This window comes from Ammospiza caudacuta, chromosome 24 (genome assembly GCF_027887145.1).
Source record: "Ammospiza caudacuta isolate bAmmCau1 chromosome 24, bAmmCau1.pri, whole genome shotgun sequence".
Taxonomy (NCBI): domain Eukaryota; kingdom Metazoa; phylum Chordata; class Aves; order Passeriformes; family Passerellidae; genus Ammospiza; species Ammospiza caudacuta.
In genome coordinates, this window is record NC_080616.1 from 2,118,988 (window position 1) to 2,144,880 (window position 25,893).

At 49.0% G+C, this 25,893-nt stretch overlaps 1 protein-coding gene across 1 annotated transcript in view; it reads left to right on the forward strand.

Annotated features, from left to right (window-relative positions):
- The window catches only part of IGFN1 (immunoglobulin like and fibronectin type III domain containing 1), a 39,280-nt gene that overhangs the window by 1,584 nt on the left and 11,803 nt on the right, over nucleotides 1-25,893 (forward strand). Inside the window, exons 2-15 of the mRNA XM_058819476.1 lie at nucleotides 4,244-4,381; nucleotides 8,937-9,005; nucleotides 9,484-9,606; nucleotides 11,811-11,950; nucleotides 12,490-12,589; nucleotides 13,379-13,426; nucleotides 13,957-14,002; nucleotides 15,426-15,600; nucleotides 16,153-16,266; nucleotides 17,433-17,604; nucleotides 18,457-18,729; nucleotides 20,447-21,121; nucleotides 21,197-24,298; nucleotides 25,522-25,646. Coding sequence (XP_058675459.1) covers nucleotides 8,987-9,005; nucleotides 9,484-9,606; nucleotides 11,811-11,950; nucleotides 12,490-12,589; nucleotides 13,379-13,426; nucleotides 13,957-14,002; nucleotides 15,426-15,600; nucleotides 16,153-16,266; nucleotides 17,433-17,604; nucleotides 18,457-18,729; nucleotides 20,447-21,121; nucleotides 21,197-24,298; nucleotides 25,522-25,646 — 5,112 coding nt within the window. The 5' untranslated portion in view covers nucleotides 4,244-4,381; nucleotides 8,937-8,986. The remainder of the gene's footprint in view (nucleotides 1-4,243; nucleotides 4,382-8,936; nucleotides 9,006-9,483; nucleotides 9,607-11,810; nucleotides 11,951-12,489; nucleotides 12,590-13,378; nucleotides 13,427-13,956; nucleotides 14,003-15,425; nucleotides 15,601-16,152; nucleotides 16,267-17,432; nucleotides 17,605-18,456; nucleotides 18,730-20,446; nucleotides 21,122-21,196; nucleotides 24,299-25,521; nucleotides 25,647-25,893) is intronic.

A 25,893-nucleotide genomic window follows, 5' to 3' on the forward strand; every position in this document is an offset into this window, starting at 1 on the left:
GCCTTCAATCCCTGGTTGCATTTTATTGTTTAATATGTTGCATGCAGTGAGCTTTGTTAACCCTCTGACTGCCTGTGCTGTCAGTGAGGTGCCCCCAACACACAGAGTTAATTTTAGCTGGAGAGGGATATTTAGCAAAACCCGAGGGCCATGTAAGGTCAAATGGAAGTTGTACAGGCACCCCTTGTTCTCTGCATTCATTAAAGCCCAGAGGGCTTAAACCCTTGTTCTCTTCAGTGTCTCAAGGGGAATGGAAAGTCCTGGTGGACTGGGATATGTCTGGTAATAAGTTGATGTTTAATCACATGTTTGGCGAGTCTTTATTAAATGTCTGTTGCCTGCTATTTTGTTTCATGGATGGAAATGGTAAGTAAATCCCAGCCCTGGGACTGGCACATGCAAGGAGGATAGTCATGGGAGCAGCTATTACTGGGAAAAGTGGGAGTGTTGGGTTCATAGGCAGCCAGGCTCCAGCTACATCCTGGACTGCTAGCAAACCCCTTCAGTCAGTCGTGGGTGCAAACACTGAACCAGTGAGAAGAGAACTGAGCAAGAGAACAGAAGGAATCCTCAGCAGTGTGGGAATGAGGGAGCTGATCTGCACTGTGAAAGCAGAGCACTGGTGCCTTCTGCTTTCATTCCCTTGGTTCTGAGCTCCTTGTGTTGTGTGAAAGTCCAGTGAGCTGCAGAGGGTCTGACCCTGGCTCTGTGTGCACAGGGACAGCAGCCCTCAGCTTGCAGGTGACAGAGGGACATACTGGAACATGTGGAGAGGGAAAATCACTACATGTTCATGCTTGAAACAAGTCCCTTCCATTTCTTCTGGACTCTACAACATGGATGAACTGGTGTTGAGGGACTGGAATGGGAATGGGCATCTCCCACTGAAAAGAGCAGCAAGTACTCAGTAACTGGAACATCACATTTACTTAAATTCAAATGTTGTGGCTATGGAAGACTCACTGGGGCACTCACATGCATGGTGTGACTGTTCCTCATCCTGGTGCAGGACATTCTCCTGGGAAAGCAAAATGTTCTTCTGTCACCCAGCTGGCTCCTGGCCTGGTCTGAACACACAATGTCCCTGTGCTCACACATGACCAGAATGACCAGCACTGCCAGACTCACCTGATTTGGTGTAGTGTGCTGGGTGGTTGGAGGGCTGCAGGTACCTGTAATCTTCCCTGAATGTGGGCCTTTATTCCATATCCATGCCCATTTTCTTGTATAGTTTTTATGGGATTCTCATTGCTGTTATGTCAAGATGGACTTGGAACATGACCACTGAGCTTTGCACATCTTCACCCGTTTCATATGTGAATATTTCTGCCCCAAAGAAGCCTCCCTGCCACCAATGCCACCCTTAGAGCAGACAGGACTCTCCACCAGGCTGCAGGGAAATGGGGTATCTTGGCCTGGTTTTTGATCTTGGTCATTTCTTTATGGACTGAAAATCCAACAGGGTTTTGAACCTACCAGGTCTTGGTTTATTGAGTTCTTGCCCTTTCTGAGCCATGTGGTGCCAAAGCCTGTAGGAAGAGCTGTGCCAGTTGTCACAGTCAGAGCAGGAAGACTTGACATCAATTTTCCAAGAAGGGAATTACAAGGAAACCAGAGCGTTGGAAGAGTCTTGTTTCCAGTTAAATCAGAGTTTTAAATTCAATCTGAAATAACTGTTCTTCAGCTGTTGCCTTTGGACATTTCTTCACTGCCCTTCCCTGGGTGAATGGCCTGACTTTCAGGGAAAAGCACATTCCCGCTGCTGGGGAAGCAGTGCCCACTGAGTGTCCCAGCCTCACAGTGACATTCTGCAGCTCCCAGTGGCACTTGGTGGCTCAGCCCTGGCACACAGGGGTTAACAGGGCCTTGGGTGGGCGGATGGAAAACAAGCTGTGAAATGGAAGAAGGTCAAGCTCTTGGAGGAGGTTGCTCTGTTGCAGATGGTTTTAAATTATCAGTGCCCCTGGAGGAGAGGCCCCACAAAAACTGTAAAATCAGGGCTGGAAATGAGGCAAAGCACGATCAGTTTTGTGGGATCAGTGGAACAGGAGCAGTCGTGGATCTCCTGGGATTTGTTAGACCCGTTAGACCCCACTGTCTGTCTAATTGGGAATTCCTCAGTTGAGACCCAGCAGCTAAATGTGACGGGAGACTCAACACCATTGGCACTTTTCTGTGGGGAGCAAATGCCGGCAAAGGGAGAACACATGGGAAGAGGAACAGCGGAAATCCCTGAGGTCCTGGATAGCTCAGGCCTCTGGGATAACTCTGCTTCTGCTGCAGCTGAGGAGAGCTGAATGCAGGTTTCAGGGAGGCAGGTTAATGCTTCCTGTGGGAGCATTTCCAGGCCTTACCCAAAGTGCTGCTCTCTCTGACACTTGTCCGGCAATGGGGTTTATTAAAGCTGCAGCATCCAGTCAGCAAAGCCACAAACTGCTGTCCTGGACCAGCAGGGCTGATGTCCGAGGGAGCATCTCTGGGATGATCACTGTCCAAAGCAGGTGAAATGCTGTGGGAGTCCCACATTGCTAGAAAACAGCGGCTGCTACTGAGAGGATTGTCCAGCAGCCGCCCAGATTTCCCAGATCCTTGTTGTCTTATTTTCTCGGCTTGTCAACTTTCGAATGGTTTATATTTCATTTTTTAATTGCTTCTACTTTCTACTTTTATATGCCTGCAAAGGTAGCAGGAAGGATCTTAGCCCAGGCATCAGTTTGAGCTATTCCATTTTCCTCTGTTGACATGTTTTCTCATGAGCTGGGAAGCTGTAAACACTGGCAACAGCAACAATGGTCGAAAAGAAAGAAAGAGTAAAGAAAATAACTCCAGAATTTAATTTTCACATTTATCTTTTAAATTGTTGGTTGAAATGGTGATTCCCAGCCCTGCAAGGGAGAAATTTTTGATACCTGAGTGAGAATCTTCTTTCTCAGGCTAGTGGAAATGGTGCTCTCTGTGGTTCTTCTGTCTTGATGCAATCCAACAGGAGTCTAAGCTGTGGCACAAGGGTTTTCTGTGTGTTCCCTTCCCATTAGCCTCAGATTTTAAAATTATCATCTTCTCATAGGAAAGCCTTCTTCTGGTTCTGCCAGCACAGACAGCCTATGAGCCATGGCCATCACAGTAAAAACACTTATCTTGCCACCTTCTGGAGCCAGCCATTCCTCTCCAGTTGAACATGAGATTTAGTATGAATTTATTCACCCAATGCAAGGGAAAGCAACCACTGTGGGCTCTCAGGCTGAAGTGAGTGAGAGCAGCCTTCAGGCCAGGCAGGTCGAGCTCCTGGGAGAAGGGAACTTGCAGACTGGCCATCTCTGTGAACATCAGGAACTAAACAAAGGCTGCTCTGCTTTAGGGGAGCTTTCTGAGCAGAGGAAGGAAGGTGTACAAGGTCTTCAAGGGCAGACCAGAAGCAAAAGATTTGAGGTCACAATGCACTGAACTTGTACATCTGGGTTCCTGTCCATGGAAATCAGAGATCCCAGAGTGCTTTGGGTTGGAAGAGAACTTTAAAACCATCTAATTCCAACTCCCTGCCATGGGCAGGGAACCTTCCACTGGTAGAATAAGTGGCCTTGTTTGCTGCTCATGGGAAAGGGATCAGCCTGTGTCTGTGTTGGAAGGAAAGGAGCAAACTGAGGTGTGTCTTTTGGCTGTAGCAGTGGACCTATTCTAGAGCAGCTGAATTTCTTTCAGGCCTCTTGGAATAGCCCAGACTGAGGGACTCTTGTGCTGAGGGCCAAGCCCAGGCATGGTTGACCCACACACAGATGCAATAATTCACTGGTTTTCCTTCTCTGCTAAGGAATTGTGGTATCTCCTAAGGACTCATGGCCTCTGAGTAGGACACACCCATCTTCTGGTGTGTCCTGCACAACCTGGTGTACAGCCTGTCCTTTCCTGGGATCTGCACAAGTGTTTGTCCTTCTTTGAGGCCCAAGGTCTTGCCTTGGAGATGCAGCCTGGCCTTGACTGATGGTCGCATCTGGCCAGGCTGGCCCTGGCCGTGCCCGGCCTTGCCAAGGGCTGCAGGGCACCTCCCCTGGGCTGGGGGAGTGTGGGGCTATAATGAGCCCCCAGGGCTGCTCCAGCTCAGTGTGGAGACACCCAGCAGCTCCTGGGCACAGCCTCACTTTCTGTGAGACTGGAGAGGTGTGAGGGGGATGGCAATTTGCTGCTTCTTTTGCCATTTAGTGACATTGACACCAGACAGATAAGGGGCTTATCTTCCTTCCCACAGGTCACTGATACCTGGGACCAGGGGACCCACTGGACAGCTATGAAGAGATCTGTGCTCTGAGTGAACAAAGACACTGTGGGCCTGGAGACGCAGAAGTGACTTTCAGAGGATCCTCTCAGAAGCTCAGCCTGTAGAGTGGTGAGTTTGGCCAGGTCAGCACTGATTTGTGTGGGGGTGATGCAGAGCTGGGACTGGGAAGTGACACCTTTGTTGTCACACTGAATGTGGGTTTGTGTTGCAGTAGTTCTGGAAATGGTTGTAAATGTTCTGGGAGTAGTGGGCTCCTGTAGGGTACACTGATTTCCCTGGGAAGATGCCAGGCTGTTGAAGAGCTGCTGTCATTTTCCCTTGGAGCTGGCAGGGGACTTGTGGCACAGGTACACTGGGGTTCCTACGGGTTTTCATCCTGGACAGTGAGTAGGGATATGTCATCTTTCCTTCCTGGCAGTGAGACTCTGTTGTGTTTGCTCTGTGATCCTTGCTGTAAATCTCTTGCCTGTATCAAAGTCTGTTTCTGTTATGAAAAATCCATGGGAGTGTTGTGGCCACAGAAAGGCACAGGCTGAGCAGTTCTCTTGCTGCCATCCCATCCCTGCTGCTCCAAAGGGACATGGATTCACTCTCCTGCTCACTGCTGGGGCTTAATGGCCTTTTCTCCCTTAGAAAATAGGGATGGTGTGTGTCTCCTCTTGGCCTTTGGTATCAGTGCCACTTTCATACATAAATGGGTGCAGTGTATCTAGTTTGTGTTTTGTGGATCCTGAGCAAGCACTTAGGTCGTGTTCATAATCCCTGGAGCAGAGGAGAAGATCAGGTCAGGTATAGATTTACCAAAGGGATAAGTCACACAAAATCTGATCCTTGGACATTCCTCCCCACTCTGCACAAGACCTCCATTCATCACTGGAGAGCTTGTGACATTCCCGCTCTGTGACCAGCTCAGAAGTTTTCATGAAGTTTCCCTTCTGCAGTTTGTTTGCCTTCAGTTCTGTGGTTCTAACCAAAGCATTTGAAATTTTTCTTGAAAATTCATCTGAAATGGGAAGACTCGAGCTCAAAAGATTACTTCAAGTTAACAAAAGCCACAGAAAGCCGACTCAAAGCTAAAAGAGAACTTTTAGGTGAAATATACTCACTGAGTATCTGGATCTGAGTAAAGCAAAGCCAGAATTTGACTGAGCTCACAAAAATTTGCTGTTTTGTTTAGAACATTTTCAGTGTCAAGACCACCCTGATTTTCATGATTTACAAAGAGACATTCAAAGAGAATTACAAAGAGAAAAGCTTTGTCAGGGGAGGGTCAGGCTGGATCTCAGGGAAGGTTCTTCCCCCCGAGGCTGCCAGAGTTCCAGGAGTGTTTGGGCAGCGCTGCCAGGGATGCCCAGGGTGGGATTGTTGGGGAGTCTGTGCAGGGTTGGACAGTCCCTGTGGGTCCCTTCCAGCTCAGCAGATTCTGTGATGTTTTTATGAAAGAAATGCTGCCTGTGTTGCTGATTACTTTACTGTCACTGGTTTAAGTGTGTGCTAATGGCTTTGTCCCCACTGTGTCTGTGCTTGTGCAATGCCCGTGGCACATCCCAGCCTCTGCACCCATCCCCTCCCCATGAACCACTCTCTGCGTGTGCCTTCCCTACAGCTTTGGCTAATTTTGCTCGCCAGTCTGCCAGCAATTATGTCACATCTTGTCTCTGTATTGCACTGTCTGAAGCCTGTAAATAACTCCCTGTGACTCCCCCCACACCTACAAATCCTCTGACTCCCAAATGTTTTGCTTATTCACTCAGCTGATTTATGGCCCCAGCAGTGGTGTCCAGTCAGGCTCACAGGGATTGGTCTCTTGCTCTGTCTTATCCAGACAGATTGATGAACACACAGGATGAAGGGCAACCTCCCACCCTGACAGGCTTCTAGCTTTATTTTGGGACATTAAAAATGTTGTCAGTAGCCAAGGGCTTGCTCCAGCCCTGTGCCCAAAGCCATGGAAGCTTTCCCTGTGTCTCCAGTGGGGATGTCCCTGCAGCTGCAAAGCAGACAGACTTCTGCCTGGAATGAGGAATGGCCAACTGGATAGCTGAACAAGGCTAATGCATGACAGGGATGTGTTTTACAGAGGAGTGAGAGTGTGGAGCTGCTACCAGTGTCACTCTGTTGTGCTGGGGGTGTTATCAGCATTCACCTGGGGAGGGGTCACTCCCTCTTGGAAGCATTTATTCCATTGAATAAATCATCCTCATTTGGACACCAATGTTTCAAGCACCTGTGAGTGAAGATATGAATTACACTATGACAATTTTTGGAAGGCTTTTGCTGTCTCATTTTAAAAATCCTGCGATTTCTTTTTCTAAATTGAACTGGAGTCAGAACAAAGCCATGATCATTCATGTAACAAGGGAGTAAAAATTTTGAAAGTAAGCAGGAGTAGGTTTTAGGGACTCTGTGCCAATCAGGGTGTTATTTTCTGGTCCTTATTTAATACACAAGACACTGGAAAATGCAATGTGGTTGGATTCATTACACTGAAGGAATGTTCCCTTCATATCCAGCACTGTTATTTTAACCCTGCAATCAATGTGTGGCATTAACATGCTTCCTTCTCCTTCTCCAGAAGTCAGGAATTCACAGGAGTTTAAGGACTCACAGGAGCTTATTTTTAATCCAAGTGAATTTCTGAAATCTTTAATACTCTGTAAACTCAGCAGTTTATACATAGTGCACATAGTGCATGTTGTCCACTGGGAGATAGGGCCTATTACTGCCTGTGCAAATATTGCCAGTATTTGGGGCTTTTACCAAACTAGATTTGAATTTAGCCCTCTCTCAGCAGTTTTTGTTATGGTAACACATGTCCACTGTCACACCAGGCTGAGAATGAATCATTCTGACATGAAACATTTGGAGATGCCAGGAAAGGCTTTGGAGCTGAATTTGTACCCCATAGCTGGTTCAGAGTAGCTGCTCCTCTCCACTGCCCAGCGTGGAGGAAAGGAGTCAGGAGGAGCAAAGAATAAATGCAAATGTAACACAAACAGAGCTTAGGGGAAAGCTGCTGCAAGCTGGTGTCAGGTCATCCTGTTGGGTGAGTGTTGTAAGCATCAGGCATTCCAGCTCCAGGAGTGGTGACATGTTTAGGAAGATACAAGAGGCAATAGGGGATTATGTTTGTTGTTAATGTGGTTCAGTACTGTGGAGGACGAATTAAATCCGTCTAAAAATCTCAGCCATTCACTGTGCAATGCCCTGTCTGGGGCAGGACAGGGTGCCCTGGAATCAGCTTCTTTTCAGTTCCATTTTGTGTCTTTTCCTTCCCACAAGCTCCTCATTCCCTTCATTCCCAGGTTTTAAGACATCTCCCAGGGGATTACAGAAGTAACTGTGTGAGGTACCAGACTAGCAGCACACAGATGTGTGGTGGGAGCAGCAGAGGACATCCAGATCAGGCCAGGAGAGGACAGGAGAGAGGGCTTGGCTGGAGCTCACACAGCCCTCTCCCATTTCCCAGTGCTGTTGTCTCAGTGCATTTCCACAGAGGCCAGGGAGCCTCAGAGATTTCAATTATTGCTGAGATTTGTCGTGTGTGCAGTGCCCCAAAACGAGATTGGTGGTAAGGACAAAGTGGAGCCGGTGATTTTTTGTAGGGGGGTGTCTGTGGCTCTTTGCAGCTGCTGAGTAATGGCAAAACACTTTTTGGTTCAGAAGCTGACCCAGAGGTGCTGTGAATGACACTCTCTTTGGCCTGGGCATGGTTTATCCAGCACAAATTATTTTTGCTCACTAGGTTGTCTCTTACCTTTAGCTGAAACCAATTCTCACCCAGACAATGCAGCTCAGAGTTGAATGTGTGACAAGATGTCCCCCCTACGTGTTCATCAGGTGCCAGGGCTCAGCTGGATGAATGCCTGGTGTAGGTGTGCTCCCAAAGTCCCTGTGCCTTTCAAAACTGATGGAAGGGGCATGTTCCTGTGTCCCTCTGTTGACTGAAGGAGTGCAGAGGTTAAGCAGAGACACAGCACTAATGCCACAGGCAATCCAATCTAATTGCTCTTTCAGAGCTGCAGTAACTCTATAGTTCCTGAGCATCTCTCACATGACAGAGAATCTGCTTTCCCAGCTTGCTGCAAGGCAGGGATGTGTTACATTACACATTGTCCAATTTAAAATACAGGGAAAGAGACTCTTTTGGCAGAAGGTCCCCTGAATGATCCATAACAATAACTCCTGAATGCCAAGCTCACACTTCACCATTCCCTTCTAAAGGCTTCTTGTCTGCTCTCAGGTCTGTTGCTAATTTAACCAAGCTAAATGAGATCAGGATGTACCTCTGCTCCATGCCCCAGTTTAGACATCCATCTCTGTGGTTTTCTTCTCAGCAACTGCTTTTGCCATCCATCAGAACCCACCACGTGAGTGCCATGTGGTGAATGTTTGCCTGAAACACGAGAGGAGGTCTTTAGAGGAAAGCCAGGTGACACAGAGGGATACCACTGGATGTGTACATTTTCCATTCAGCCCTGCTAATCATCCTCATACCCAGGTTGTGCTGGGCATGACAGGCTGATTGGCAGCTCTGCCTCTACTTGGCTGCAAGGATGTGGCAAGTGAGGAAGGACAAACTGTGTCACTAAAGGGAGCAGTGTTAAGGTCTGTCCTTTCCTTTGCAAGCTGTAAATAATGAAAGTATTTGTCTTTTTCAAAGGAGAATTTGCAATCTGTTTGTGCTGACCCCGGAAAGCTGAGCAAAGCATCATGAGCAGCCATCAGACAGGTGAGAGAACAGACACAGCTCTGGGGAATATTCCCCTGGGAACAACCCCACCTTGCTTCTCTACCTTGGAGATGGCAGGGACGGACCCACCAGGCTCTGACTTGGCACTGGGGCTTTTCTCATGCCAGATTTTGTGTTTGGAACAAGAACTGATGCAAAGCTCTCCCTGGCCAAACCGTGGCCAGAGCTGTGAGCCGAGGTGGTCCTGGTTAGGACTTTGATTGCAGAATTTCCTACACGGACACAACTTTGCCAAAGCCACCACAACCAGAAGGTGGCTTTACCAAAGCCACCCAGACCTTAATCCCCAAGCATTGGGACACATTTACAGCCTGTGGCACTGGAATGGGTGGGACCTTTGTGGTTCAAGAGGAGCTGAGCAGGAGCAGTTATTGCTCTGCAGGAGGCAATGCAGACTGAGAGATTCTTTCTGAAGGATAGACATGTAAATTGAATGTATTTTTTCTTGATTTTCTAGTAAAAATCTTCAAGAAATCTTCTATCCCAGGAGTTGTTGTCACTCAGTTTGTGAATGATGTTCCAGAAGGATGTAGTACACCTGATTTTGAGAAGAAACCACTCACTCTGACACTGCAGGAAGGTGAGACTTGATAAACAGGGAAAGCCACAGATCTGGCGGTTTGACTCCATGTCCCACCTACATGAAAAAAATATCATGATTAAATCAAGTGAGTTTCTAAAGTGATTTGACATGACCACAAAAAAAGTGTTGTGTGGCCAAAGTCTTTGTTACACTGATGACAATTCCATCAGAACTCACAAAGGTCTCCTGAGTTGTCACTATGTGTATACAAGACCAACATCTGGCTCTGATGTGCACAGCAAATCCAGTGAATTCTGCAGGGAGTTCTCACAGTAAGGACTATGCAGCAAAAGATTCAGCATATTGAAAAAGCTGTTGCTTTTGTTTTCCTGTTGAAAGAACTTGTGCTCAGCACTAAAATCAGCTGCTTTTAAAGTAGGATATGCTGACTGGAGGTGCTGTTTAGCCTATAGCAGCCTTCCAGTGCCTAAAAGGACTCCAGGAGAGATGGACAAGGGCCTGCAGTGCCAGGACAAGTGGAATGGCTTCCCATTGCCAGAGGGCAGGGTTAGGTGGGATATTGGGAAGGAATTCTTGGCTGTGAGGGTGGGAGGCCCTGGCACAGAGTGCCCACAGCAACTGTGGCTGCCTCTTGATCTCTGGAAGTGTCTGAGGCCAGGCTGGACAGGGCTTGGAGCACCCTGGGATAGTGGAAGGTGTCCCTGCCATGGCAGAGGGTGGAATGAGATGGGCTTTGAGGTCCCTCCTAGCCAGGCCATTCCATGGTTCTATGATGATTCTGTAAGGAACGAGGTAAGGATCTTGCACAGAGCACAGAGCACAGAGCAGGCAGCTGATGAGCCAATAAATGGAATCAGTGAAAAGCCTCCCAGAGGTGTCTCTGTGCACCTGCAGAGAGTGCTTTTGTTTTTTTCTTTTTTGTTGATGCGGAGTGGCCTGAGAACATCGTGTAGCTCCTCTTCCCTGCCAGAACTGAACCAGCAGCTTGGATTTTGGTGTTCCACACTCACCTGTGGATTTCCAGGAGCCACTGAGGTTTTATGACGGAGCACAGTGGCCTCTAGTGGAACCTGTCCCTCTTCCTCCTCTTCCACCTGCATGTTTCAGCCTAAGTTTTCACCTGTCTATATTTTCACCTGTCTATATTTTCACCTGTGTAAATTTTCCAAGTTACTTCATTTCCAGCACGTTCTTTGTGCATTCATGTTGGTCACTGTAATTCTGTGCCGGTGTAGAGGCACCACGAGGGCCTTTAACTCTGTCATCACCCCACTGTGTTCAGTGCATGGCTGAGCTGATTCTTCTGGCTGGGTGGTCTGTGGCCAGCCTGGGTAAGTGCAGCCAAAGTGGCTAAAATGTAATACAGGGATAACAAACTGCAATCAGACTTCAATAAGAGATAGTACTGCAATCTCAAAGGCTGGAAAAGGTCTTTTGATAAGGATCTGCTGGCAGGAACTTGTTCCATCAAATAAGTTTGGTGCTGGTGACTCCAGAAAGGTGTGAGAAATATTGCCAGATTTTCCAGGGAGAATCTTTAACAGTGTTGGTCACCTGAAGAGCAAGAGTATTAAAAAGTAAGAGAGAGTGATTATTTCCACCCTGAGGTGTTTCCATGGATAACTCACCTCCATTCCTACTCCCACTCACTCCCACAAGTCACTTCTCTGACTTGTTTCCCAGTGTTCCCTGTGGTTCTGGAGCCTGTTGGAGAAGAGGTTTGTTCTGGGCAGTGGGAAAGCTGCTGGAGGTTTCTGTGGTGGGCTGCTGGGGAGCAGGGATGAAGGAGAGTAACCTCTTTCTCTTCTCCCTCCCTTGTCTCTTCAAACAGCAGTGCCTGGTGGGTTTGGAGTGCAAGGTGGTGCCAGTTAAAGATTGGAGAAACAGTGGGATTTGATAAAGAATATGTGTGATGAGAAGGGATTTGGACATTTCATGGGTAAAAAGCAAGTCTGGGTTGAAGTTGCTGTCAGGCTTCTGATTTCAGTGATGGTCAGAGATGTCAGCAGCCACATCTGGCAGGGTAGTGCCACGTTTTAAAGGCCTTTTATGATTGAATACACACAAAAACCTGAATTATTGATGTGCAAAACAAGATATTATTTTTGAAGAATGTTTCTGCATAAAATAAGAGAAATTACTCACTCTGGGGATAACTCTTGATAAGAAAAGGGGCCAGGCCTGAGAGTCCTCATGTTCAAGCCTGTCTTAAATAACAAAATCCTTGTTTCTTTTCAAAGGTAAAGATGCCATTTTCAGAGCTGTGGTCAAAGGTGTCCCAGCTCCTGAGGTGAAATGGTCACGTACACAGAAAGGAATGGATGATCCTGCCAAATATCAAATGTCCTTCAATAGTGCTACAAATGAATTCATTCTGCAGGTAAAAATCAAATATTTCAGAAAGGACTTGTGGAACTGAGAGAAATGGACAAGAAAAACCTGCTGTGGGATGAGGGGAAGCAGAGGGACAGCTTCAATCTCTGCTCCCTGTGAGCAGGGACAGGACCCCAGGGAAGGGCTGGAGCTGGGCCAGGGCAAGCTCAGGCTGGAGATCAGGGAAGGTTCTTCCCCCAGAGGGTGCTGGCACTGCCCAGGCTCCCCAGGGAATGGGCACAGCCCCGAGGCTGCCAGAGCTCCAGGAGGGTTTGGGCAGGGATGCCCAGGGTGGGATTGTTGTGAGGGTCCTATCCAGGAGCTGGACTGGATGATCCTGTGGTCCCCTCAGACTCAGGGTATTCCATGATTCTACACATCCCTAGCTCTGAGATAACACAAAAATAAGCAAACAAAGCTTTTTAGAGCCCTTCTGGGAACAGAAGAAGCCTCTGAGGTGCCACTGAGTAGCTGCTTTATGAGAAGCTGAAGGTGAACTGAACGCCAGCCCTTTGTGTGAGCAGTTTCTGTGCTCTCCCTTTGCAGATCAAGAGCCTGGCCCCGGGTGACAGTGACTTGTATCGCTGCTGTGCTGTCAATGCCTACGGAGAGGCCTCGTGCTCTGCTGGCCTCAGGATCCTCCAAGGTAGGACTGGCAGCTCCACAGGCTGTGCTGTGCTGTTCCCTGGGCTGGCTGGACTCTGTCTGGGCATTCTTGGTGTGAAGGTTTGGTATTCCCCTCATTGAAGACTGCAGATCTTTTGGTGGCTCCCTAACACTGTGAGCTTTAAGGCAAGGGGGAGGAAAGTGGAATTGTGCTCACTGCACTGGTCCATAATCAGACACTCTGGGTTTACTGCTGAACTGCCCCAGTCCTTACTCTATGGTGTTGAATGAATCAGCCCTTTGGGAGGGTTCCATCCCTCTGTGGCTGTCTCTGCACCTCGTTCCTTCTTCTGTCACAGTCAGTGCAGAGAAATGGGCACTTGGAGGGTCAGATTTAGCTGATTTTCTTGGGATCCACTTGAGCAGAAGATGGATTATATCTGAAGTGTCCATGTCACCTCTGTGCCTTTCAAGGTTAGAAGTTTAGACGGCACCTATCTGCAGTTGCCATTTCCACCCTGGCTTCCCATCTCTAACACAAGATGTTGATATTTCTTCCCATTGCTTAGACCATAAAATTGGTAGGGCAAAAAAGCTCTCCTCCTCTGTGTGGAGTCTGCAGCAAGCACAGAGTAAATGGCAATAGAAATATCACCTTTACAGATGTAGTTTACAGGGAGCAAACATCAGATTGACAAAGAAATCCAAACTGGGATTCCCTCTTGCACTGGTAACACATACAGTGGTTTCATGGCTCATTGGTTCACTGCTGTTAATCTAATCTTGTTCATCCTGTGGCTTTTTTTCCTTCTGTTTTATAAATGATCAGTTGGCTTTAAGAGGAAGGCAAAATATGTTCCTGTTCATGCTGCTGATGGTAAGTTAAAGATCTATTTGTGTAATATATTACTGGGGGGGGGACGGAGAGAAAAATTCTCTGCCACACTATTGCTACCCCAAACTTGTAAAGACTGGAGTAAGAGAAGGATTAATGAGCCTCTAATGTTCTGTCATCTCTGTCTGCTTGCTCTTTACCTTTTGCTAAAGTGATGATTTTAAAAACAGTTTTGGGCTGTTCTAGTTAGTGATTGTGGAATCATTAGGAAAGGAAAAAGGGATTTGGGGATGTTAAACACAACTGGATCAAAATTGTTAACATGGCTGAAAATAGTGGGTCTCAAGAGGGAAAAGCTTTAGGGAGAGATGAACTTCATTGGCACTCAAAGGATGAGCATGGCAGTGAGAACTGACGAAGTTTCATGACAGATTTTTGGTAAAATGTGAAAAAAAATCAGAGACCTCAGCAGAAAGACCTGTTGTCAGTGACTATTCTGCATTATCTTCTTTGGGGAGATGTATTTCACAGTGCTGGCTATGTGACTGTTGCTTCTCCCACCCTTGTAACAGAGCTCAAGAAGACACTCCAGGACTCCAGGAAGATGCTGAGGAAGAGGTAAGGCTCTGGAGTGAGGGCCATGCTCCCACTGGATGTTTCCCAGTGCTAGGGGACAGCTCCAGAGACCTTCAGGGCAACACTTCTTGTGTCCAAAGTTGTGGTGAGACTCCCAGTGGAGAGACAGGCCAGAGCAGCTTGGCCCTGCCAGCTGGACTGAGATGAACACAAGATTGCAGCCTCATTTGGAGGGGTATTTCCTCAGCACCACGAGGCTCTGAAGGGAGGCTGTGTTTCTCTGCTTCCCTGTGTTTAGCTCACGAGTGGCTTCCTGTCCAAAGGACAGCTCCTCATGCACTGCTGGCTCTGGCTGCCAGCCCAGCTGCACTGCCAGGTGCACAGGGCACAATCCTTCCCTTCCCTTCCCTTCCCTTCCCTTCCCTTCCCTTCCCTTCCCTTCCCTTCCCTTCCCTTCCCTTCCCTTCCCTTCCCAAACCTTCCCAAACCTTCCCAAACCTTCCCAAACCTTCCCAAACCTTCCCAAACCTTCCCTTCCCTTCCCTTCCCAAACCTTCCCTTCCCTTCCCTTCCCAAACCTTCCCTTCCCAAACCTTCCCTTCCCAAACCTTCCCTTCCCAAACCTTCCCTTCCCAAACCTTCCCTTCCCTTCCCAAACCTTCCCTTCCCTTCCCTTCCCAAACCTTCCCTTCCCTTCCCAAACCTTCCCAAACCTTCCCAAACCTTCCCAAACCTTCCCTTCCCTTCCCAAACCTTCCCTTCCCAAACCTTCCCAAACCTTCCCTTCCCAAACCTTCCCAAACATTCCCAAACCTTCCCAAACCTTCCCAAACCTTCCCTTCCCAAACCTTCCCTTCCCAAACCTTCCCTTCCCAAACCTTCCCTTCCCAAACCTTCCCAAACATTCCCTTCCCTTCCCAAACCTTCCCTTCCCTTCCCTTCCCTTCCCTTCCCTTCCCTTCCCTTCCCTTCCCTTCCCTTCCCTTCCCTTCCCTTCCCTTCCCTTCCCTTCCCTTCCCTTCCCTTCCCTTCCCAAACCTCCCCAAACCTTCCCAAACCTTCCCTTCCCTTCCCAAACCTTCCCAAACCTTCCCAAACCTTCCCTTCCCAAACCTTCCCAAACCTTCCCTTCCCAAACCTTCCCTCCCCAGGTGGGGAGCTCCAAGCCTGCTGATAATGATCTCTGTGGGAGCCCTGAGCTGTGCTAGGCAGTTACCTGGCCTGGGCCAAACTGTGCCAGACCCTCTGGTGATAATTCAGCAGGGTGGAAGTTGTTCTCTGGCACCATTTAATTTGTAGTACAGATGCAGAAAACCTGCTCTGGAAGAGTCCCAGTCTTTCCTGCCTGCACCTACAGGGCCAAGTGAACTACAGGAATGATGGAGATGAAAGAGAATTAGGGATAGAAAAACAGCACATCTTGTTGTCTGTGAAAATGTCTGAATGGTTCCCTCCTGGTTCTCAGGGCTGCAGCACCAAAACCAAAGTCCCTGGACAAAGAAGCTGTGTGGCAGCTGCTGCTGAATGCAGATAGGAGAGATTATGAGAAAATCTGTATAAAATATGGAATTGCTGACTTCCGTGGGATGCTGAGGAAGCTGCAGGAGATGAGGAAAGAAACAGAGAGTGAACAAGACAAGGTAAATAAACTGAAACCACTCATTTTTAAGAAATTGAAGCTTCTGAAAACAGGCTATATTTTCCTAAATTGCTTTGGAGATGAAAATTTTGTTATATGACAGTGATTTATGACAATATTTAAAAGAAGTTCCACTTCTTTTACTCATGCAGACGAAAATGCTAATGAATTTTTTGAAGCTCAGTTCACAGATTTTACAAGATACTGACCACAGGGTTATGCAGTTGTCTCTGATGAGAATTTGGATGCCAAATTAAAAATTATATGTCCAAAAGTAAAAATTGGCCTTCACATACAGGGGCATGTAGAGACCTGGATGGACAGTGTGGGAGTGACCAGGAGGCAACACATAAAAGTAATTCATACACAGAAGGAAACTGTGGCAACTTACAGACACTGCAACTCACTGTACCAGAACTGTGACTTACAGATACTTCTGCTACATAATGTTAGAGGTAGCTCTTTAAAGTAGATTTCACGTTAATTCAACAGCTTCAGAACCTTTGTCATGGCAGCTTTACCATTTACTAGGTTCTTCAATATTTCTTTGCAGTTAGTTCACAGTCTCACAAACTTTGAACACATCAGAGTCAACAAGGAGGGAAATGCTACGTTCAGCCTGGAGATGGAGCTGAAAAACAGCAACAGCAACGTTTACCTGCTCAAGGTGAGGGGGATGAGTGGGGCAGCAGCAGCTCAGAGCACCCCCTCCAGTGTTCTACACAAAAGGCTTCATCTGCTGGGCAGTGGCTGAGAGTAAATAAATGCCTTAAGGTTGTCTGTCTTTTGCAGATGCCTGCTTGGTTAGGGAGCAGTGTGGGTGTGGGGTGACCTTTGGTGGTGGATGTCCCTGTGGATTTGAAGATCCAATACAGAGCACGCAGTCAGTTACTGACATCCTTGTGTCTTCAGGAAATTCATAGAATAGCTGAGTTGGAAGGGACCTTTTAAAGGTCAAGAGACCTTAAAACATTCAAAAGGGACACCTTCCACTAGCCCAGGTTGCTCCATGCCCTGTCCAACACTTCCAGGGATGGAGCAGCCACAGCTGCTCTGGGCAGCCTGTGCCAGGGTCTCCCCACCCACTTTGTTATATCTAACCTGACCCTCCTTCAGTTTAAGACCATCACCCCAACAGTGTCTTTCAGGCTGCAGAAATTCTGCAGTTTCATATAAATTTTATGCACTTTCTCAAGTTTGTTATTGCATGTTATTGCACTATAACTCCCCCTGTGGAAGAAGATCTCAGAGATGTAAAACATTCCCTCTCTAGATCCATAGTCCCACAGATGGAATCTGCAGGTGCTCAGCGCTAGGTGTGTTTTTCTGAAAGATAATTTTTGGTCAAATTGTGGTTAGAGGCTTTAATCCAGGGGAAATCAGAATGCCCTGAGGGGGAGGGCAGACTAACTATGAATCTTCTGGATCAAGTATATGACATGAAGTCAATGAGCCACAATTTGGACAATGTAACCCAAGTGTGCTGCAGAAAGTGATGAACTCTCCTGCTCATCCAGCTATGAGGATGCTGAAATCTAGAATAGAAAGTGCTTTGTCTTTGTAGCTGCAAGAACTGTGTATTAATTAAGCTTCAGACCCTTATGTGGGTAGCCAAGAGCTGCTGTTTTGCTGAGTTTCAGAGCCTGGTGCCCTGCTCAGTGCAGGATTCACTGCCCAGACAGTGCCTGTGTACTGCAAAGAGCCCTGGGCACGGTGAGGTTACTCATTTATATCAACAAGGGGATTGTAGCACTAGCCTGTCCTGATGTGTTTGAGATGCCTGGCACTGTCTGAGCCTCTGTGGACACTGCTCCCCTCCTGCCCTCCCTGCAGGACGGCGAGCGGCTCCGCTATGGGACCGGGGACGAGTACAGGAAGCACGGCCTGCGGAGGGTGGGCAGGCGGTACTGCTTCACCATCAACGACGTGCAGCCCGAGGACGCGGGCGTCTACCAGGTCAGGGTGGAGGACGTCCCTGTCTTCTCAACAGAACTGGATGCTCAAGGTAAGGAATTCGGTTTGATGGTTTTGGTGTGCAACTGTGACAAAAGTTTTTTGGGCCCAGTAAGGGCTCCTTGTCTGGCACAGGTGAAAAGTTGCAGGAGGGTGATTAAATGCTTTAGGTGCTGCATCTGCAGTCCCAGGGAACAGGCCTAACCTCGAGTACCAGTGTGGCTGTGGGTGACAGTGAGCACATGCCTTAACTACCCCACATTACAGTTTGCTTCTGTGAGCTCAGAATAATAACAACAAACTCAGTCCAAGTATTGTACTGCAGGAACACATCAAAGACTACAGACTGTTGTATTCATATTCCTAGAGTCCCATACTGTTGCAATCATATTTCTAAAGTCCCATACTTTCTCAGTGATATTTCTTGGGGGGCAGTTCTTCACAGCACAGGCTTCTTCTTCTGCTTGTTGCTGCTTCTTCATCAGGGCTCCTTCCAGGCTCTCCCTGACTGGCCAAGCACACCCTCTTTTATCCCAGTTATCTTCACTAACCACAGCTGCCACCCAATTAAGGACATCACAGCTGCAGCCCATTTAGAACATCCGGGGCTTATCAGGGCAAGGCGTATATACAGATATTCAAATACAATACAGATATTTTACTACTACTATAACAGACTGGCAACATATCCATGCTGTGAGGTAAAAATGTCTCAGAAGATAATAAACACAAAAATCTGCTTTTCTGCAGAATTGGGCACAGAAGCACATCCAAGCTTTTCCTTTTTCTCAGTAACCCGATGCTCAGAGGCACCACAACTTCCCGTTGTTTCCTGCTTCAGCTGTAACAGTTTTCCTGGAGCACAGGAGCTGTTTCCTTCCCATAGCTCTCGGTTTCCCTGCAGCCATCCCGGCACGGTTCCGGCAGCCGCTCTCCGACGTGCGCTGTGCCGAGGCCGGCGACGCCGAGTTCCAGTGTGTGCTGTGCACGCCCTGCCACCAGCCCCTGTGGCTGCACAAAAGCCACCCCCTCCAGGCCAGTGACAAGCACCAGATCTCTGTGACACCCGATGGCCTGAGCCACAAGCTGACCGTGAGGAACGTGGGGCCCTCGGACAGCGGCCTGTACACGCTCGACGCGGGACAGGGCTCCTCCAGCGCCTGGCTCCTCGTGGAGTGTGAGTGCTTGGCAGTGGGGTGTTCCCGTGCTGTGCTGGCACAAAACATTCTTCTCACTGCATGATGGCTCACGGAGATGTTGCTCTGCTGGGAAATGAATTGCTGAGCCTCTAATTTCAAAATCATGGCTGAGAAAACTGGGGGTGCTCAGCATGGAGAAGACGAGAGTCCAGGGAGATATTGGAGCCCTTTCCAGGGCCTAAAGGGGATCCAGGAGAACTGCAGAGGGACTTTGGAACAAAGAGATGGAGGGACAGGACAGTAGGAATGGCTTCCCACTGCCTGAGGACAGGGTTATGAGATAATGAGAAGGAATTATTGGCTGAGAGGGTGGGAAGGCCCTGGTACAGGGTGCCCAGAGAGGTTGTGGCTGCTCCATCCCTGGCAGTGCCCAAGGCCAGGCTGGATGGGGCTTGGAGCAGCCTGAGACAGTGTAAGGTGTCTCTGCCTATGGCAGCAGATGGAATGGGATGAGTTTTAAGGTCCCTTCCCATCCAAACCATTTTGTGATTCCATGACTCTAAATCCTGTCTGGAAAAATGAATGGCTGGTTAGACCCTCTTTCCTCTTCATATGAGACCAACTTTTCCCCTTTTAATTAGTCCTGACGAATCCTATTGGCTTGTTTGCTCTACAGCTATGATGAAGTAGCACATTCTCCATCACTTATTGGAAAAATGCTCCCTATCTCCACACATGTTTTTGAGGAAGCTGTCCCAGGCATCACAGTGCAGCAGTCAGGAGCTCAGGGAGCTTTTGATACTCTCAGTTCTACACTATCAATGCCATTCTTCTTGTTAAATAATATTTTTCATTCCCAGTTAGAGCTAAACGTGCTGGAAGGAGCTCAGAGGAAGCTGGGAAGGTGGGAACACAGTGCAGGCACATTGACAGTCACCTGGTTTATATTTGTTTGCTTATGAAGGGTGGTTCCTTTGGTTCCCTTTGACTCTGGTTTCCTTTGGGATCCTCCTGCAGCAGCAGGAGGGGTCTCTCTCACAAAGGCCTCTGCAAAGCAACGTAGGTTTCTGAAACAAAGAAACTTCCTGTGGATTTCAGTGAGCTGTGAGCTCTGATAAATTATATCTGACCTGGAAACCAAAGCAGTGAGTGACCTGCTCTCAGAACAGCCTGAATTTCAGATTAATCCAAAGCTATTCACATATCTGAAAGCTTTAGTCCTCATGTTGGGCATCCCTAAACCAGCCATTATCCAGATGTGCAAGCTGCCTCCAGAGCTGTGAAATCCCAGTTCCAGGGTGGGAACCGATGGCTCCTCTGTGCATGGAATATTCTGTAACTCCTCCATATCTGGAAGGTGAAGGCAGATGGAATTAATGAATCCCACATACAATCTCAGCCCCTCTAAATCAGACCTGCCATGCTGGAAGTCTCTTTTTCTGTTACTTTTGGTTGGTTTGTTTGTTTGTTATAATGAGCATGTTTCCATTAAAAAACAATGTGTTTTAACTAAAAATAATTGTCTTTAACTAACATTTCATTGTCTCAATGTGGCATTGAAAAATTCAGGATTTGAAATTATTTTAAATTTATTTAAATGTATTGTGTGTATGTGTCCTAAAATGAAATTCAAAAAGTGCTAACACATTTTCTTTGGTTGTTGGTGCAGTGCATGTCCTATTGATTTTCTGTTATTTTGTTCCCCTCTTTTTCTGTGTATTGTAAATCTGCTGCCATGGAACAATGCAACTTCAGATGCCAAAGGAAAGAGGAGTCAGGATGAAGAAGAAAAGATTGTAAGGGAAACATCTGAGTGGCTGAAAGAAACAATGGCAGACAACGAAAGGGCGAGGAAGCTTCGGCGCCAGGAACAAGCTGCTGCTGAAGAGCGTGCTTCCTTCTCCACATCCTCTGCTGGGGAGAAAAGTGGCTGGCGCAGAACAGGTCAAGGCAGCAGCCAAGGCAGGGGCCAAGCACACTCCCTTGATTCTGGAGATGGAAGCCAAATTTTTTTGGGAAAAGAAGGGCTACGCAAAACCCACATGAATGGAGAGATGGGGCCTGGGCAGTTTTCTGGAGCAGGTCTAGATGGAGACTCAGTAGTCAATGATGGCAGCATCTTTGGACTGAAAGGGGGCAGAAGTGGGTTAAGGGCTGTCCATGGCATGGACTCTGTGTCAGGCACTGCAGGTCCTGGTGGTGCAGGAGGAAGGGCAGGTGAACGGAATTCTGTAGATGGCAGAGGTGAAGGTTTGCTGAGTGCTGTTGACATTGACATGGGTGATGGAGAAGGTTTGGGCTCTCAGCATGACAAGGATGGGAATTTAGGTGATGCCAGTTACAGAGCTGGTTTTCGGGGTGCTGGGAGGTTGGGTGGTGGAAGTTCTGTGCCAGATGGGCTTGATCCTGATTCAACTGGAGTGGGAGCCAGTGTGGGTGATCTGTTCAGCAGGACTGGTCCAGGAACTGGAGCTGTGGGGAATGCTGCAAGTGCTGGAATGGCAGGAGGATTGTGGTCCCACCATGGCAAGGATGGGCATGCCACTGTGGGTGATATGAATGGAGCAGGTATAAACAGAGAGAGACAAACAGGGACTCCCTATGGCAAGGATGGCCTGACACCTCATGACAGTGGTCAGTTAGGCCAGACAGGAAGATCTGTCTCATTGTATGGGCCAGGAGGCCTTTCAGGTGGAGATGGAGCTATACCTGGTAGAGGTGGCAATTCCACAGGAGAAATGGAGGCTTTGTATGGTCCAGATGGTCAGGCACTGGGAGCAGGTGCTGGTGGTGCTGGTGGAGTTGGTGCAGGGGGATTTGGGTCTCCCTATGGAAAGGATGGTCTCCCAGCTGGGGCTGGTTTTGGTGGTGTTGGTGCAGGGGGACTTGGAGCTCCCTATGGGAAAGATGGTCTTCCAATTGGAGCAGGTGCTGGTGGGGCTGGTAGTGCAGGGGGACTTGGATCTCTCTATGGGAAGGATGGTCTCCCAGCTGGGGCTGGTGGTGCTGGTGCTGGTGCTGGAGGATTTGGAGAGGCTTTGTATGGTCCAGATGGTCGGCCACTTGGGGCAGGTGTTGGCGCTGGTGCTGGTGCAGGGGGAATTGGAGCTCCCTATGGGAAGGATGGTCTCCCAGCTGGAGCAGGTGTTGGTGGTGCAGGAGGATTTGGGGAGGCTTTGTATGATGGTCGGCCACTTAGAGCAGGTGTTGTTGCTGGTGGTGGTACTGGTGCAGGGGGATTTGGATCTCCCTATGGGAAGGATGGTCTCCCAGCTGGAGCTAGTGGAGCTGGTGTAGGAGGACTTGGAGAGGCTTTGTATGGTTCAGATGGTCGGCCACTTGGAGCAGGTGTTGGTGGTGCTGGTGCAGGGGGATTTGGAATTCCGTATGGAAAGGATGGTCTGCCAGTTGGAGCAGGTGCTGGTGGGGCTGGTGGTACAGGGGGATTTGGATCTCCCTATGGGAAGGATGGTCTCCCAGCTGGAGCTAGTGGAGCTGGTGTAGGAGGACTTGGAGAGGCTTTGTACGGTCCAGATGGTCGGCCACTTGGAGCAGGTGTTGGTGCTGGTGCTGGTGTAGGGGGATTTGGATCTCCCTATGGGAAGGATGGTCTCCCAGTTGGGAGTGGTGGTGGTGCAGGGGGTGTTGGAGGTCCCTATGGGAAGGATGGTCTCCCAGTTGGAGCTGGTGGAGCTGGTGCAGGAGAGGCTTTGTACGGCCCAGATGGTCAGCCACTTGGAGCAGGTGTTGGTGGTGCTGGTGCAGGGGGATTTGGAATTCCGTATGGAAAGGATGGTCTCACAGCTGGAGCTAGTGGAGCTGGTGTAGGAGGACTTGGAGAGGCTTTGTATGGCCCAGATGGTCGGCCACTTGGAGCAGGTGTTGGTGGGGCTGGTGCAGGGGGATTTGGATCTCCCTATGGAAAGGATGGTCTCCCAGTTGGAGCTGGTGGAGCTGGTGCTGGAGAGGCTTTGTATGGCCCAGATGGTCAGCCTCTTGGAGCAGGTGTTGGTGCTGCTGATTCTGCAAGTGCCATGGGAATTGGAGCTCCCTATGGAAAGGATGGTCTGCCAGTTGGACCAGGTGCTGGTGGGGCTGGTGGTGCAGGGGGAGTTGGGGGTCCCTATGGAAAGCATGGTCTCCCAGCTGGAGCAGGTGTTGGTGTTAGTGGTGCAGGGAGAGTTGGGGATTCCTATGGAAAGGATGGTCTCCCAGCTGGAGCAGGTGCTGGTGGGGCTGGTAGTGCAGGGGGATTTGGATCTCCCTATGGGAAGGATGGTCTCCCAGTTGGAGCTGGTGGTGCTGGTGCTGGAGAGGCTTTGTATGGCCCAGATGGTCGGCCACTTGGAGCAGGTGTTGGTGGTGCTGGTTCTGCGAGCGCCAGGGGAATTGGAGCTCCCTATGGAAAGGATGGTCTGCCAGTTGGAGCAGGTGCTGGTGGGGCTGGTGGTGCAGGGGGAGTTGGAGGTCCCTATGGAAAGGATGGTCTGCCAATTGGAGCAGGTGCTGGTGTTGGTGGTGCAGCAGGTGTTGGGGGTCCCTATGGAAAGGATGGTCTCCCAGTTGGAGCTGGTGTTGGTGGGGCTGGTGGTGAAGGGGAAGTTGGATCTCCCTATGGAAAGGATGGTGTTCCAATTGGGAGTGGTGGTGGTGGTGGTGCAGGGGTTGTTGGGGGTCCCTATGGAAAGGATGGTCTCCCAGCTGGAGCTGGTGCTGGTGTTGGTGGTGCAGCAGGTGTTGGGGGTCCCTATGGAAAGGATGGTCTGCCAGTTGGAGCAGGTGCTGGTGTAGCTGGTGGGGCAGGGAGTGTTGGGGGTCCCTATGGAAAAGATGGTCTCCCAGTTGGAGCTGGTGTTGGTGGTGCAGGGGCTGTTGGGGGTCCCTATGGAAAGGATGGTCTCCCAGCTGGGGCTGTGGCAGGAGCTGCCCATTTTCCCCTTGGAGGTGAGGAAGCGATGGGATTGGGCCGTGGCACGGATGCCACGCTGAGCAGAGCTCCGGGGTATGCAGGTGGAGCAGGAGGAGGGGGCTTTTCCAGGGAAGGCTCTGCCCTGTGGGGTGCAGGGTCTCCCTATGGCGAGGACAGAGGGTCAGGTGTAGCCACAGCTGGTGCAGGTGGAGCTGGGAGGCCGGGAGGGGATGGATGGGATTCAGTCAGTGGTAAAGGAGGTGTGGGAGCTGCTGGTGGCCCAGGAGGAGAATATGGGCTGGATGCACATCTTGGCAGAACTTTGAGAGCTGAAACTGGAAAGGGTGCTGCCAGTGATGTCAGAGGGCCAGGGAACAAAGGTTCAGCTGGTGACAGAGGGTCCCTGTCAGGTCCAGGAGGAGCCAGGGGAGAGGGAGGAGATTTCACACAGTTGGGCTCCCTTTACTCTGCCTTTGGAGAGGCAGGGAGTAAATCCCATGACAGATCTGTTGACGGGAGTAGCTCAGGTGGGTTTGGTCAAGGTCCACTGAGTTATGGCCAGGTGTCAGGTCCTTTCGGTGGACCTCCTTCAGCAAACCAGAGAAACCAGGAACCAGACCTGGATCTTAAAGCAAATGATTCCCCGAACAAGACGGAAAGCAAACAAAGGAGACGGAGTGTCCTGGATGATATCAAAGGTACGTGTTTAACTGGTGACTTCTGGTCTTTGCATTTTGATACTCACATCCCTAATCCTGAAAAGAAATTGGATGTTGTGGTTTAGATAAACACAACTCTATAGAAATCTCATTGTCCCATGATCTGTTCCTAATTCTCCCTCTGATTGGCTGCTTGATCTTACACAGTGTGCTCTGATCAAACTGCCTTAAAGGTCTAAATTACTTTCTTTGTCTAAATGATCTGAACCAGGTCTCATCTCTTCATTTGTGTTTCACATATCATGGAACAGACCAGTTCACAAACATACCAGTTCCCATAAAGTTTCAAGTAATATCATCATGTTTCTTTGACACTGTTCTAATTCAAAACTGAAGCTTTCACTTTATTTTTCAAACACCTACTGTCAAGAATTGTGTTTTCTAAGTTCTGGGAACAATTCTGTGCCTGCATATATGGGATTATATAATGTAAAGAGCTCTTTTCTCTTGTAACATCAGGAATAGTAAGGTGTTGCATAGAATAAGAGGGGAGTAATGTGTTTGCAGTCATTTGAGTAAAACCTGTGGCTCCACCAACAAGATGATGATGTGAAAATTGTAGGCATTAGAAATTTCAGGTGTATAATCAGAGGGGAATATTGACCTAATGGGATGGTTCACAAGTTGGGAATTATCATTGCTAAACAATAAATATAAACAAGGAAGTAAAATCATCAAAGCTGGGGTTCAGGAGGAAGGAGTGGGGTATATATTAGAGAGGAGATTGTGATGGTAAAGGAGAGAACTTGGGAAGAGAAAGAGGAATACAAGGGTGGAGAACAGTGTGCCTGGGGCTGTTTAGGGGGATGTGTTGGACAGCCCCATGTGTGGTCAGTGCAGAAGAAGAGGAGGATGAAGCAGTATATTCACACCCTGGAGCAGCCTGGTTTTTTCCACTGGCTGTAGAGGGAGCCAAGATGATTAGCATAGACATAAACTAGCAAATCCACAGCTGGATAATGTGATTTGTGGTGAATCCATTGCCCATGAGGTGGATGTTGGGATACAGTTGATGTTGGGATGGTCCTCAAGGCACTGGGTGTATCCAGCTGGCCCACAGCGAGGTGGCACAAAAGCCTCTCCTGACCAGAGGACCTTTTTTTTTAGAAGCTCTTTCCATCTCACATGCACATGCACTTCTAGCTCTAGGTGTCTCTCTGTAACACAGACTTAGCCTCTTTCCCTTCCTTTGTGCTGTTCAGTCCCGCGCTGTTACCTCAACAAGCAGCTGGCGACCGTGCGGGTGCTTAAGGGGGACCCGGCTGAGCTGTCCTGCACGGTCAGCAGGGACAACGTGACAGGAACCTGGTTTAAGGATGGCCTAAAGGTGGGTTCCCTGAGCTTGGTGTTGGCTTTGGGTAGCAATGCTCTGCTCTCTGGCTCTACTTCCTAAGGGTGCTGTCAAGGCGTCCTTCCCCCTGACAGCCACCTGCATCGGAGTGGGGCCCTGGAAGGGTTCCCAGAATCCCAGAATGGTTTGGGTTGGAAGGGACCTTAAGGATCATCCAGTCCCACCCCTGCCCTGGGCAGAGATACCTTCCACTAGACCCAAGCCTTGTCCAACCTGGCCTTGG